At 37.9% G+C, this 14,838-nt stretch overlaps 1 protein-coding gene across 1 annotated transcript in view; it reads right to left on the bottom strand.

Moving 5' to 3' along the window:
- The window catches only part of Luzp2 (leucine zipper protein 2), a 226,892-nt gene that overhangs the window by 191,576 nt on the left and 20,478 nt on the right, over window positions 1-14,838 (bottom strand). The window contains exon 5 of the mRNA XM_010603363.1: window positions 13,871-13,933. Coding sequence (XP_010601665.1) covers window positions 13,871-13,933 — 63 coding nt within the window. The remainder of the gene's footprint in view (window positions 1-13,870; window positions 13,934-14,838) is intronic.

The following is a 14,838-nucleotide window of genomic DNA, read 5'->3' on the forward strand; positions in this document are numbered from 1 at the left end:
ATTTATGGCTCACTCACATTTTTTTGAGCCTACGCCACATTTTCTTTGTGCCTCCCTCTGTCATTAAATACCTCAGCTGATTGCATACTTTGACTATTGAGAACAATGCTGTGATAAACCACAGAGCACAAGCATCTCAGTGATCACTGATTTCAACTCCTTTGGCTTTATAGTCAGGAGTGGGATTCCTCAATCATATGGTAGTTCTACTTTTGTGTTTCTGAGACAACACCACACTGCTCTCCTTGATGACTATTAATTTAGATTCCCACTGGCAGTTTGTAACAGTTTGTTTTTCTCTGCCTCTTTGACAGTATTTTTATAGCCATGGTAGCTGGGGTGAGATGCTATCTCATTTTGGATTTGATTTGTATTTTCATGGTGATTAGTGCTATTCAACCTTTTTAAATATGCTCCTTGGTCATTTGTATTGCAGAACATTTGATCCAAGGGAGACAGAAAGCACTTTCATCTCATCAGAACATGGGTCATACTCCAGGTTGCTAGGTATTTTAGGCCACAAATCAAATGTGGGAAAATTCTAAAATGATAAAAATCACATCCTGTATCCTGCCTAACCACAATGGAATAAAACTAGAAATCAACAATGAGAGGGACTTCAAAATTTTGTATGAATACATGGAAATTAACAGCATGATCCTGAACAATTGGTATGAAGCTCTCTTTCATTTTTGGTGAGCTGTTTTATAATTTGATTATATAAAGTCAGCTAGTGATAACACAGCCAACCAGTACTTACTATGTGATTCTTTCAATAATCCTGATAAAAGTGATAGAAAAGGAGATGAGGAAGAGGAAAGGAGGGAATACACTGGAGGCTTTGTTTATTTTTCTATTTTTTAGCATTTCTGATGCAATGTTTGTATCAAATATTATTCAGGTTCTGGTTATAATATATTATGCCACTGGCTCCATTGAGGATGCAGCATTCCATCTCAACAGTGTCTCTGATTTTGTATTTGGGGAATACTCTCTTACACATTATGCAGATTTTGTGCAGAAAATGTAATCAGTTGTCCTGATCTTCCTTGGCTAATAAGAGTAAATCAGACCCAAATTAGGGCGCAGTCTATCCTTTCCACAGCTGCACTTAAACCATACTGTCAGTGCAGCAAACAGGATTTTTGAATATTTCCCTTTCCAGACCTTTGTACTTACTAAGTCCAGGGGATTGCCATTCATTTTTGTGTGTCTTCACCTGTATAATCGAATCTTTCTCACTCCAGTTTGAGAAATGCAGATAGTCAGGTTTCAATTTGCCCCACTGATTCAGAACTATAACCAGCTTCAGGAATCTACATATTAAGAAAAATCTCCAAACATTTATCAGCAGCCAACCAGCACCTGCCCATCGGTCCACATCTGCCAGCCACTGCTTTGGAGCATTCCTGTTCAAAGTGTGACAGATGGCCAGACTGTGCTGGCATCCCTCAGGGACTTGTTAGAAACACAGAATCACAGGAGGCATCCTTAAGCAGAATCTGCAAGTCTACAGGATCCGCAGGTGCTTTTTATGCACATTAAATTACAGTGCACACACAAAGACAACTCATTTTTGGAAAGTTCATTGAGTCAATAAGGGATTGTAAATCATTGTGAAATGCTAGGTTTAAAGCACGTAAAATCTGTAAGAGGCAGAATGTATAAAATATTTCCTTTCTATAAAATGGCAGCTCACTTGCAATTTTTGTTACCAATTAAAATTGCCGATGTGCAACATGTGGAATTATATTTTTATAAGACAAGGGGTTGGAAAGGGACCTTTCTCCCACCTGTCACGATAGTAAGTCTTAGAATGCAAACGTCAGTGATTGACAGAGGAAACTCCCTTCTAGCCTTGGCTTTTGCAACCTTGAAACTTAAGGTAGAAGAAGACAATTCACTCTATCCTGCTTTGAGGGGTCAGGTAGATCGTTGAATCTATTGAAACAATGGCAAAATAGTGCAGAGATTAATCTTTCAATAAGTTTCTCTAAGTTTGAACCGAATTGTCACCATACATCACATTGTCAACCCACTTTAAGCATGACATTGCTAAGAAGTAGAAGCAAAAAAGAGAAAACCATGGGTGATCTCAGCTGTTGGTTGAAAATACATTTAAATGAAGGATAGAAGTTTCCAAATTGGACTGACCACAAGAATGCTACTGCCTGACCACTGGAACTGTGTCTTTCATCAGGAAATTCTGTTAAAGGAGACGTAATTGGTTTGCATATCAGGCAGAATATTCAAATATCCAGTCCTTCTTGAAGGACTTTTTGTTTTTTTTGCAACAAAAATCTGTATTTAAAAATGTACTCACATAAATAACCAAAATTTACACCAAAATTTACGGAACTAAATCAGCTTACAGCAGAAATAAGGAAATAATAGAGTATGAGTTTCAATGTCAAGAACGTGCCTGTCAAAGATGTCCATAGTGGCAGTGGTGCTGGTGACAGCAAAGATGACCCAGCAATGTGAGCAGCTGGTTTCGTTCCTCAGGCGATTATCCTGAACCATCCAGGCCAGAGCGGTATTGGCTGTGCGGTGCTGCACCGTCACACAGCTCACATAGCTTAAAGTCTGCTAAGCTGAAAGGAAAGTTAGATCCCCAGAGTGGTAAGAAGCTGGAAGAGGGCCCCAAATTCTTGAAATCTGTGATGCTGCATGGTTGACAGGGTTCCGGGAAAGCCGGCGTGTGTGGAGAGCTTCTCTGAGTCTCCACCTCTGGGTCTGAGTTTTAATTATCTGGATTCTTTCACATAAACATTCCCAATGTGGATGCTGAGAGGATTTTTCCCTAAGTTTAGGTCACATGCCAATTTATGTCTTCACTGCTGTTCATTAAAACTAACTGGGAGTGGTGACACATTCCTCTAGTCCCATCTATCCTGAAGACTGAGGCAGGAGAGTCACTCATACTTGGGAATTCTAGAGCAACTTAATGAGGTCCTGTCTCAAGAAATGAATAAACTAATCTGAAATTAAAACCCTCCAAGGCTACACAGAACAAAGTCTATACAACTAATATGTGCAAAGACTCTCAGAAACAGATTTTTGACTGTGCACAGAAGGCAGTATGCTGAAAACAAACACCAACAAAAGATTGAAATAAACTGAGATCAGTTGTTCAAATCAGGTGAGACATGCATGTAAAGCTATTTGCCTGTTACTGTGCAGTGAGGCCCTGAGTGTTGGTTAGGACAGGGTGACTACAGCTAAATTGTTAGCTTTTGTGTTATCACCATAATCATCTTCTTGATTACTATAATTTATGTTATATATCGTAGTGCTAAAAATTTTCCTTCAAGGTGTTTTTTGGTGTGGAATAAATGAATAAATGCTTGTACTCTTCTAGGAATTATTGTTGGTCTTCTATACTTCCTCCTTAGCACAGCCGCAGAATATGGGAACAGCTTACAATACTTGTGACCTGTAAAGCACAAAGGTATTTCACTATCAACTCTAAGTTCTATCACATGGACACACAGAATCCTTCAGTTCTCACCCAAAATTAATATCAGGAAGTGGGCTTGGCCATCAAATGCCACGTGTAAGTCATGATCGCCAGTGATGCCCTGGGTACCTTACCCAGCTCATCCCTGTCTCAGGAGTTTCTTAATACTATCCCAAGAAATTAACACAAGTTGGGTCATTTAAAATGCCACGAGTTAATTCTGTAACTGTCCCACTGCAGATCCAGATTCAGAAGTCCCCTGAGTGAAATCCTAGAATAACCACGAATAACTTCTCTCCAGACACCCTGTTGACTTTTCTGGTTTCTCAGGGCTGCTGGCCCCCTTGGCTTGTCGCTGCATCCTTCTCACCCTCAAATCCTTTGCTCTGTCTTCGTATTCCCTCCTCTCATGTGCACTCTCGTGTGTGTGTGTGTGTGTGTGTGTGTGTGTGTGTGTGAAAGAGAGAAAGAGAGAGAGAGAGAGAGAGAGAGAGAGAAACCTTTCTCTGCTTTCTTATATGGATGCTTGTGATTAGATTTAGCTCTTACTTGGACAACAGCATCCCTGATTTAATTTCACAAGCATGCATTTTTCTTAAAAATAATAAAATAACCTCAAGAGATTCCCAGAAATAGTCTGGTGTGCTGGGCTCATCTTTCAGTCTACTGCACACATTTTCACTGTAAAAGTTAATTACAGAACCAACCATGAGTAATGCTGAGTCTGTGAACAGCCCTGAAGTCATTTTTACACTTACTAGAATTAAAGGAGAAGGGGAGCAATGATACTATTCACACAATCATTATATCCTTTAAACTTATAACCACTAGTATGTATTTTTAAGCAATATGTACACATCACATTTAGTGTCAGAGATGTTATCTGAAGCTGATATAGACAGGTAAAATAGGTAGGCAGGATTTTAAAGACGCCTACCAGCCTTCTTACTTATAGTGATGTCTCTTTTTTCCTCCCATGCGATGGCATTTTCAATATGTCTGAGGGATCTAAATGGTTCATAATTATCTAAGTATTTATTTTAGAATATTTCCAATGCTGAATTTGCTTACTTCAGATGTAAATCAAAATAATATGGATATTTTTAAAAAATCAATATTTGAAATAAGTATGGATTACATGATAAACTATTAAAGAGGTATCTTTTCGGATACCTTTACAATTTTATACAGTGTACTTCTCAATGATACTTAGTATGGGCCAGCTTATTTACACACAGTTATACACACACATTCACGCACACACTTCTCCCACTCAGAGAGCTCTAGGCAAATGGAAACGTTACATAGTCACTTGGGTGATTTCTGAAATACTACTGGCTGTATGCACAGAATTAACAGAGTTTAGTTCTTAGATGTTATTAATGCAGTTTATACAATGCTGTTTCCACAGACTGAAAGCTCATAGTTGTTAAATCCTGAAACTAAAACATAGGGGCCAGATGGGGATCACATCATCGAAACCATTCATTTTTACCATAGAAATGCACAAAACATAGCTCAATGGCTACATCTACAATGCAACAGAGCTCTTTGGTCTCCACTCTCAGCCTAGGCCAAGTGTCCCCTCTCCTCTGTCCCTCCTCACTCTCTTCCTCACGTGCCCTCTCCTCCCTTCGTTCTTCCTTGCTTCTTTCTGTTTTGGTTTCCCTCTCACACAATTTTGGGCTGTCTACAACGCCCTGCCTGTCTGCTCCCAGTGTGAAAGACGTCGCTTAGAAGAATCCCCCAGGTTCTAAATAATCTGCAGTCTTCCGATTATCCATTATTTTCAAAGTCACCGTATGTTTAAGAAGTACTTCTCACAATTTGAAGAACGTAAAACCTGAGAATTGCTGAAAGCTCATTTATTTCAATTTATAGAAGTATAACCTCTTTAAGAAATTTCAATTATTCACTCCATAAATGTTACCACATGCCTGCTATGTTCTAGAAAATACAAAGATGGTGTAACGCTGAAAGGGAAAAACAATGTCCTTTTCTATAGTTTTGAAATACTTATGTTGATATTTGTAAGAAACAGTGCTATATACAAAACGTATTGACAAGATGGGTATAATGTTAAATGGTCTGTACTACAAAAGTGGACAATGAAAATGAGCAAATAAGTCAATGAATTATATATTATAATTTCAGGAACCGATAGCTACTGTAAGAAAAATAAAATTAGACACCAGATATTTCTGTTGCTTGTGCATTTAAGAGTGAGACATTAATGAGATTGTCTTAAGTTGAGAAGTATACTTCTGTACTTGAGTACAGTATAATAAGTTACATTTTTGCTTGTGAAGCAATTGTCCATTTCAGATGTACTGAATTCCCACCCAAGCTTAGCTGGAATATGTGTATATATTAACGATTTTGCACAGCTTTTCGGTTTGTTATTTGGAAATATTTCACAGCTTGTTCCTCCTGAGGGAGGCCCTCATTCCACTCTCTTAGCCTTGCTTATCTGGGTTCTCCCCTGACCTCCCTTTGCTTAAACCTCTAGCAAGTTGTAATCCTTTAACCCTACCCTATGCCGACTATTTTTCTTTTTTCCCCCTTTTTTTCTTTTCATTAAGTTTATTGGTACATTTTAGGTATACAGTACAGTTAGTTACATTCATCACTGGGATCTTATAGCTTTACATGATGTATCTTCCTTTGGTTCTTATTTTTTCCTCACACCCCTCCCCCTTCACCTCCTGCATCTTTCCCTATTTACAAAAGCTCTGTTTCCATTTTTTTTCCTCTTGTCATATTTTTTTTTCCTCTCCCCTACCCTTCCCACTTATTCTACCATAGTCTATTTTCTCAGCAAAGGCTACGTAAGGTGTCACCCAGGGGAGAGACCTGGGTCATGTTGGAACTGAAAATGTAGGCAGGCCCATTGGGTCCAGAAATGATGTGAGACCCCAGATGCACAGAGGAGGAACAGCAATGAGAAGCAGATGCAATGGAACAATGACTCTCAGGGCTGAACGGAAAGCGTCCCTCCCATTTCCGTCCAGTCATGGAGATGCAGGTGCTCATTACGTGGCATAAAACGACAAGAGCTGCCCAGTAGCACACATGTGGGGACTGCGAATGTGCAAAGTGAACGCACAGCAGTAGGAGTGCAAGTCTTTGAACTGAGGTGGAATTACAGACGAACAGGTATCACTGATAATGACATGGTGGTGAGAATGCATCATCCCTAACTGGGCACAGGAAATGATCGCAATATTTCTTCCATCCTGTGGTTCAGAGATAGTAAGAAAATGACTGAGGATGGCAGAGAGCAAGAGCAGTGTTTGCTGATTGTTTGGATGTATTTTTTTCTTATTTGCATGGTATTGGGACACCCTTCTACAATGAACACTTCTTTTGTGTGGAAAATAGACTTTTGTTGGAATAGAGTTAATCTCATCAAACACAAAACCAGAAGTGTGACCCGGGCATGGTAAATCAAACTATCCTTTTATTTGGCTATGGTGATGGTCTGGGATTTTTCCACTGGTGCCTCCTAAAAAGATTTTCACACCGGCCTATCTCTAAGAGGGTAAAGTCCCTTTTAGGTAGTTGTTGGTCCTTTTTTCTGCCATGAGGAGACAGATACTTTGAGAGTTGGAATGAGTGTGTGTAGACGTGAGAGACAAAATTCCATATTACCTTGTTCTTTTAAGTATTTTATTTACGGTGGCCTTGGTTGCTGGCTGTTTAGAACTATTCCTAGTCAAATATTTATCTGCACATAGAGCAGCTTACTGATGAATTCATTTTACCTCAAAAGCAATGACAATAGTAATTATGGTAATATTAATTGTTTACATTTGTTTGGAACTTAATATGTGCTAAATGTCTTGTGTGCATATTTCTTATGTACTAAATAAACAACACTTCACTAAGAGATACATAAAACACATATTATTTTACAAAAGACATGAGGACAAAGAGTCAAAAGGAGTCAATTTGCACTTCTCTGGTGAAGATCAGTAGATATTCCTCAGTCAGAGAAGCAAAACCAGGTGCAGGTAGGGGCATGAGCAGCATAGTCTCAAGGAAATCATTTCTCAAACTCCATACAGTGCAGTACTTTAGGCAATACTCTGCAGCAGGAAATTATTAGGTAGGATTGTTAATAACAGTAAATAAAGTGGAAACTTAGATAGACTTTAAACCCCATATGGCAGTGTTTCCAGAGTTACGCCTGAAATGCCGAGTGAAAATGTGATGTCCTTGCCCAGTGGGGAATGTTGATGTAGCTTCATGTGATAAGTCACTTTTCAAATTCTTTTTCTGTATATCACACTTTGGATGAATCAACCATATTGGCTGCCCCAGTCCTATCTCATGACTCATACATATGACCTAGGTTTGGGAAATCCAAGCATAATTTTCAAGTAAGCCAGTCTGAAATTTGATTAAGATATAGCACACCACCAAATTAACTACTTCGTCCACAGCAAAAACGGCACTCTTCATCTACCATAAGCATTTTGAAATGTCCACTTTTTGTGCTTGCTGTTCTTGTCATAAATGAAAAACCACAAACTTTAACCCTTTTATTCCTTTCAAAGAATGCTTCCCCCCATACGAAGCATTCCAAGGCAACTCAATGCAAAGAGGTTACTGTTCCCTCCCTAAGCTTTATAGCATTTTATTCAAAATGCTTATTTTAATTTTGTTTGCACTGCCCTTATTCTGTGCAATTCAATAATCATCACCATGTCATCGATGGTGGGGAAGTCATCTGTTATATAACACTACATGCTGCTCTGTGCATTCCCCTGGCCACATTTCCTGTATACCTGAAGTTTACGTGTATTAGTGGTCTCTGTATACCCAAGATCAATCCTGCTACAATGCTGCAAATCCAGTAATATGTTCATCATAAAAATGAATACACAGGATAATAAATCTCCTATATACTGCTAAATAAGAATCGGAATAATTCCATAGTCAGACTTAGGCCTAAAACGTGTTTATTTCTTGCCTATCTAAAAGAATGACTAAGTGGTATTCAGGGAAAATACATGTCCTCAGTGGAAGGTTTCGAAGCTCCTTGTTCCTAAAATCATGTCCATTAGAACCTCAGAATTTGGGGCAACTTTCAATAAGGAATGTAATCATCCTCTACTGCAAACACGTGCCAATGAAAAATGAAAACTTAATAGATAATTTGGGAATAGGATCTTTGCACATTCAATTAAGCTAAAACAAGGTCTCACTGGATTAGAGTTTGAACCTATTGATTGTTATCTCCTTAAGAAGAATAGATAATGCACAAAGATGGAGACATGCAGAGCAGGCCACAGTAAGAGAGAAGCAGAGATTGCAGCGATAAAACCGTAAGCAAAAGGATGTCATGGATTATCGGGAGCCCCAGATCTTCCCCAAGACAACAGGCTGTGCGGGCTTCGCAGATGGGTGGGAAGACACCCCAGCTTCCAGATCTTGGCACAGGTAGCTCTTCTACAACACAGTCAGCCCTGGTCTTTATGATGTCCCTAAGAATAAGAAGGATTTTCTCATAGAATCTCTGAGGGGACAATGGCCCAGCTGGCACTTCTATTTTGACCTTATGGTCTTCAGCCCTGCAAGAACACTTTGTATTATTCCAAGCATCAAGTTTTGAATATTCTTTACAGCAGCCCTAGGTATAATACAGATAGGTTATAGTAAGTCCACAAAATCAATCCAAGTAAATTTTTTAATTGTTTAATTTTAAACTTTCAGAAATCTTCATGTAGGAAAGGGAAATAAGTAGGAATAAAGTAAAAAAGTTGTGATATAATAAAACATATTGAGCATGTCTTTGGTTCAGTCTACGTTCCATGCAAACTCTTACAACTATTCATCCCCAGGCAAGCATGAGAGTCCATTTTCAGAACTATGACTCCGAAGCCCTCTATCGCATTATGAGATATCCCAGCCCCTTCGCTTCATTGTGCTCACTGCCCCAGGAAGATGGAACCATTTAGAGAGATTTACAGCCCCAAGAATTGAACTAAAATGGATATTCCTCTTAAAATTTACAGGAGTTTTCTGTAGATCAGTGGTTGTTGAGTTTTAATTTGTGAGTGTGTCAACTGTTGCCTCCCTTGGGGAATCTAGACTTTCTTCCTTTAAAGATACATAAACACTTATATACTTTATTTTGTGCTAATTCAGTATGGTCCGAAGTTCCCTGATATTAATCTCTATATTTCACACAGTCTGTATGCAATCCTATTAGAGAAAAAAATTATTAAATCAGCTTTCATCTCTAAATTAGAATGGAACAGCCACTGTTCATTGAATTAATTTAATTTGCTGTTGGTAAAAAACAAAACAAAAGAAAAAAAAACAGACTTTCTTTAGGTCTTAACTTATTTTCAATGTGGAAATACTGGCTGTTCCCTGTTGTTTTGTAAAACTGTGAATTAGACTTTATGAAGGTTAGGTTTATAACTTCAGAGTCTGCATCAAGTTGACGAAATGACTGAGAAGAAAGAAAATTGTACTCACAAGATAAGGATGGACAAGATGCCGAGTACACACTTGAGAAATTACAGGATAAACATTAGTGCAACTGCAAGCTCAGGCTCTGGTCTCAGAATACCTTTCTCAATGACTCTGAAGGGAGGTGACTATCAGGGTGGTGAGAACTATTAATGCTCAATGCCATGCACTGTACCACAGGTGCTAAGAAAAGTGGCCTTTAATGCATGTGGTGCCAATTTTCTTTGATAATTGTTTCTACAACATGAAAACCTTTCTGCAATACTGAATCCACAGTTCCAGCGGAAAATTCAGAAGCCAGAGCAAGTTCCCTGACTTACCAAAGGTCATGGCTGCTCTACGGCAGAAGAAACTGAAGCTTGAGATGCACAGTATGAAGATGGAGAACACCAGCGTCTTCTGTGAAAGACAAAACTGCAGGGTGCTGGAGTTTGGCAGCTTGGGGACACTGGCAAAAGTAGCCCTTTCTTATGACAGTCCTGTGTCTGTGATGTTGTTCCTAAGACCTCAGTGCAAACTATATTTACCTTCCTCCTTACAATTTTTCAAGCTCTCCAAAGTGGCTTAGTAAATTCCTTTCTGAACAAAGGATACATTTGCCCCAACCAAAAACTGCGATTTCTATATCAGCCCTAAAACCCTAGGATTTAGTCTTCAGATCCCTGAAAATTTATTAATAGGTATTTGGAACTATCTAGGAATCCACAGATAGATTAGTGGCGAGATTTTTCTCCCAGGCGCTTGTAGAAACAGCAACAGAACAAACATCAGAGGAGATTAAATAATAGAAGGCGAAGATGGCAGATTATTAAATCAAAATTGGGTTAAGCTCTGTAGCTCATTTGACAAGGAGGTTAAAGATAAAAGAGTTGAGGCACAGGAATGACAAGAAAATTGAGCCATGAAATAGTGCAGAAAAAGCCTGATCACTTGGACAGTCTTTCATTCCCACCCCTGAGCAGAACAAAGCCTCCTCTCACAGTTTCTGGCCTCATTTGTTTTCATCATGATTCCCTATTTCCACCTTAACTTTACCCACCTAAATGAGCCTCAGAACTAATTACACTCTAGATAAAAATAAACCACCACGGAAGAAAGTGAGGAAAAATATCTCCTCTGTCTTGTGTTTTCCCCTTTCTTGTCACACTCTTGTTCTCTTTTCCTGCCTCCTCTCCTTCCCCTTTAACTGCCATTTACATTTATTCGCTCAGGGGTTCCATATAGACCCAGTCAACATCAATGCCTACCAAATATTGCTAGCTATATGTTCTCCTAAAAGTACTGAATATCATGCAGCTCATTCCTTTCGCTAGGGAAATTCAACCGTTTTTCCCAATGCTCGATGTGTCCAGTGCTTTCCAGTTGAATGTCCTATCTGATTCATTCCCTGAGCCTTATTTCTATTTCAAACCATTCTAGACAAACTGGTTTTACACTGTGAGAAAAATGAATGAAATCAAGAAAGTTGGAATAATAGCAGAGAAAGGGAGTGGTGAAACTCAAAATGAATTCGCAGGTTTGCAGGACATGAAATTGACTGCATCCAGTGACGTGCTGGCCATACAGGGGAGGCGGAGAAGGGATATCAAAGGTTTTGTTTCCTCCTTCTTTATGAAAAAGCGTACTTACGACAATCATATAAGAAGCGATTCAGTGTACGGAGCTACGTAAATGTACATTAAAATGGAAACCAGGACTCTGAGATCTTGAGCAGACAAAGCCACATAGGGTTCCTTTACCTTGTCTGATTGCCCAGTATAAACGCAAACTCTTTTGTACTACTTGCTATACATGACTACCCAGTATTTTAAAAATGAGCGCAACTTTAATTATTCAGAAGCCACTCATGAGTTTGTAGACCTGGGGACTTGCCAAGAGGATGGCCCACATAAAGTGGCTGCATAATTCTAATCAATTAACTATTTCTTGACATCTGTGTTAGTCCTATCAAAGCCCTGCCCTTGTGCTTCCTTAGTGTACCCACCCCATCACTCCTGGATCTCCCCAATTTATATTCGCTCAAATAAGACCCTTACACATTTTATTGTATCACAGTTGAGCTTTTAAACAAGGGGATGACACTGCAAAGATCAGATCTGTGGACATAGAGCACAAGGTAAATGTAAAACTATTTGTGAATTGAAAAACTGCCTTTCTGCAAATTAGACAGTAAAAACAGTATGTTTGAGGGAAAAGCTAGGATTTAGGAAGACTACTATATGAATTGTAACCATGGCATTAGCAATAACAATAGCAAAACTAATAAAAATACAACCAGAATTTAATACTTTCTAGCTGTTATCCTAACACCACAGTTGGTCCATCTGTACAGTCTTACGCTCAGGATTCAGAGTTAGTTCCTTGGATCTATACACAGAACCTGGAGGCACTGACCTCTACTAACGCAAATTAGCATCAGATTTAAAATTTGATGCAGATTTTCGTGAATATATGTATATAAATATGGAAAATCTCCTTCCAAAAGAAGTAAATATTCAACATTGAATCTTAAAAGCTAATGTAAAAATTTTAATAGATTTGCTTTTATATATGGAAAATACTAAATAATTAGTACCAAGAATATTCGTTAATAATTTCCCAAAATTCGTTTCGCGTTTTGAGAGTTTACTGATATTCTCATTCAAAAGCAATCACTCAGAAGCCTCCAGCGTGCTCTAGAACTCTGTGCAGACCTCCCTGTCTCCCTCACCTCTCTGTACTTTAAACAGTATATCTGTTTGCTTTGCATATTCTTGAACAGATCTTTCTAGCACTATTCATACAATCTTACTCTGCGGAGTACGAGTGAGGGCTCTGCCCACTATGTCTCCCTAAGTCTCTACATACAGACCATTTACCCAAGTAAAACAACTAAACATTCTGGGAATTAATACGAAGGGTTCACACTGAAAACATTCAGTTGATGATACATGTTCACCTCAGATTTTGGAAGTTAAATAATATTTTCATTGTCAGTTTTTATCACACATGTTTACAATGTTATGAAAATAAGCAGTCATAAGCATAATTTTAAAATGTGTATTTAGCAAATAGCATCTCTATAAAAAGCTTTGGAATTACTCTAGCCTTCCTTAGGTGTCGAATTAGGATTTCAAATAAATGTTCACCCCAAAACAAAGGAAAATACTTCCAATCTTCATATTTATTTGTTAAGAATAATTTGTAGTTTTACATTCAAAGAGCTTATTTCTCATTTGAGTACTGTTGTTGAATTCTATATTTTTAAACATTTATCTTGGATTAAAAGGTAACCAAAATCAGTTATACAGAAAAATTAACTTAATATTCTCATTGTCATACATGTGGGTTCATGTTGTTTGTGTGTGTGTGCGTCTTCATGCCTGCGTGTTACACATATTGTTGAAAGGTACCATGAAAGTAGATTCAACTTCTTCACTTTCAAATCTTCTGCATTCGAGGGAGTCATAAATACATTTTTATTCTACACTGGCTCTTTCTAGCACACAGCTAAATTCCAGCCAGCTTACTTTTTCAGTTCTTGAGATGTCATTTGGTAGACAAATAAATACATTTATAAAAGAAATCAATTTTAACATCACCTTATGGAAAACATAGAAAATGACCTGGAGATAGATAGACAGACAGATAGATAGATATTTTCTACTCTTTAACACTTTAGCCTTACAATTTCCATTAGTGTATAAGAGAAGATCAAGTAGACATGTGATCAGAACTCCAAACATGTGCCAAAATTATACCTATGTTCACATCTATTCCTTGATTTACATAGTCTTCCTCTAATAAAAATTATTATTATTATTATTATTATTATTATTATTATTATTATTATTTTGGTTTCAGGTATTGAACTCGAGACCTTACGCTTACGAGGTAGGTGGCAGAACCACTGAGCTAAATCCCCAGCTCCTCTAATACAAATCTTACCTCATTTTGAAGGTCTCGGATCATTTTGCTTTTTCTTTCCACTTCAGTCTTCAAGAAATTAATCTGAAAATGAATAGAATATCATGTAGATCCATCTATATTTACTTCCATGTCTTTCATATTTGTCATCATTTGATTCTAAGAAAAAGACTGTGCTTTTGCTACCAAAGAAAAAGCAAAGAATTACAATTTTCATTACCCAAAACTTTAATTATTCAATTCAAACATATATTCCTTAATTATGTAAGAATATTTTTCCTTCAGTAACACACCACTTCATTTTAACTGAGAAAGCATCTATATGATGACTTTAATTCTTTAACCTGGATAAACCTGGTGTCTAAAAAAAATGATTCTTTGAAAAGAAAAGGATTTGGACTGTGGGCCTACTCATCAAACATTACCCAGGTAATTTTCTCTGTAGCCAGACTGGAAAGCAACTGCACAGTTGCTTCTCATGTCTAAAATTTGCAGTGTTCGATGTACATTCTATCAAAGAAACCCTGGTTTTTCTGGTGGGTACACTGTCAGGATCTGTAACTTTAGCCGGCTCTCCAAACTGTTATGCACAGACATTGCAGCTTTATCCGCCCTCAGCATTACAAAGCAAAGGCAGTAACCTCTTACAGTGATCAGAGTTTGCATAGACTATATTCAATCTAGTCACTGAGGGTTCACTATAATAAAGGGTTCGTGGTAGTGAATGGAACAGTTCAATTTTCTATTTTTCAGTTTTCTTGGGCATGTATTTAAAAAAATAAGGAAATGTATGATAAACTAATTTTCTCAATGTATTTGATTCAACATATTCAAAACACTGACTTTGTACATACATTGTTTCGGTTCTGTGTATTGAATCCACAGCCTCATGAAGCATGCTACTGGGGAAACCCATGCAGCTCCAGCCTAAATAGATCATTAATGATATACATCTACAGTCTATTTAATATGACATTGAAATTCAGTGT

This window comes from Fukomys damarensis, unplaced genomic scaffold, assembly GCF_012274545.1.
Source record: "Fukomys damarensis isolate Sample0158 unplaced genomic scaffold, DMR_v1.0_HiC HiC_scaffold_16, whole genome shotgun sequence".
NCBI lineage: Eukaryota > Metazoa > Chordata > Mammalia > Rodentia > Bathyergidae > Fukomys > Fukomys damarensis.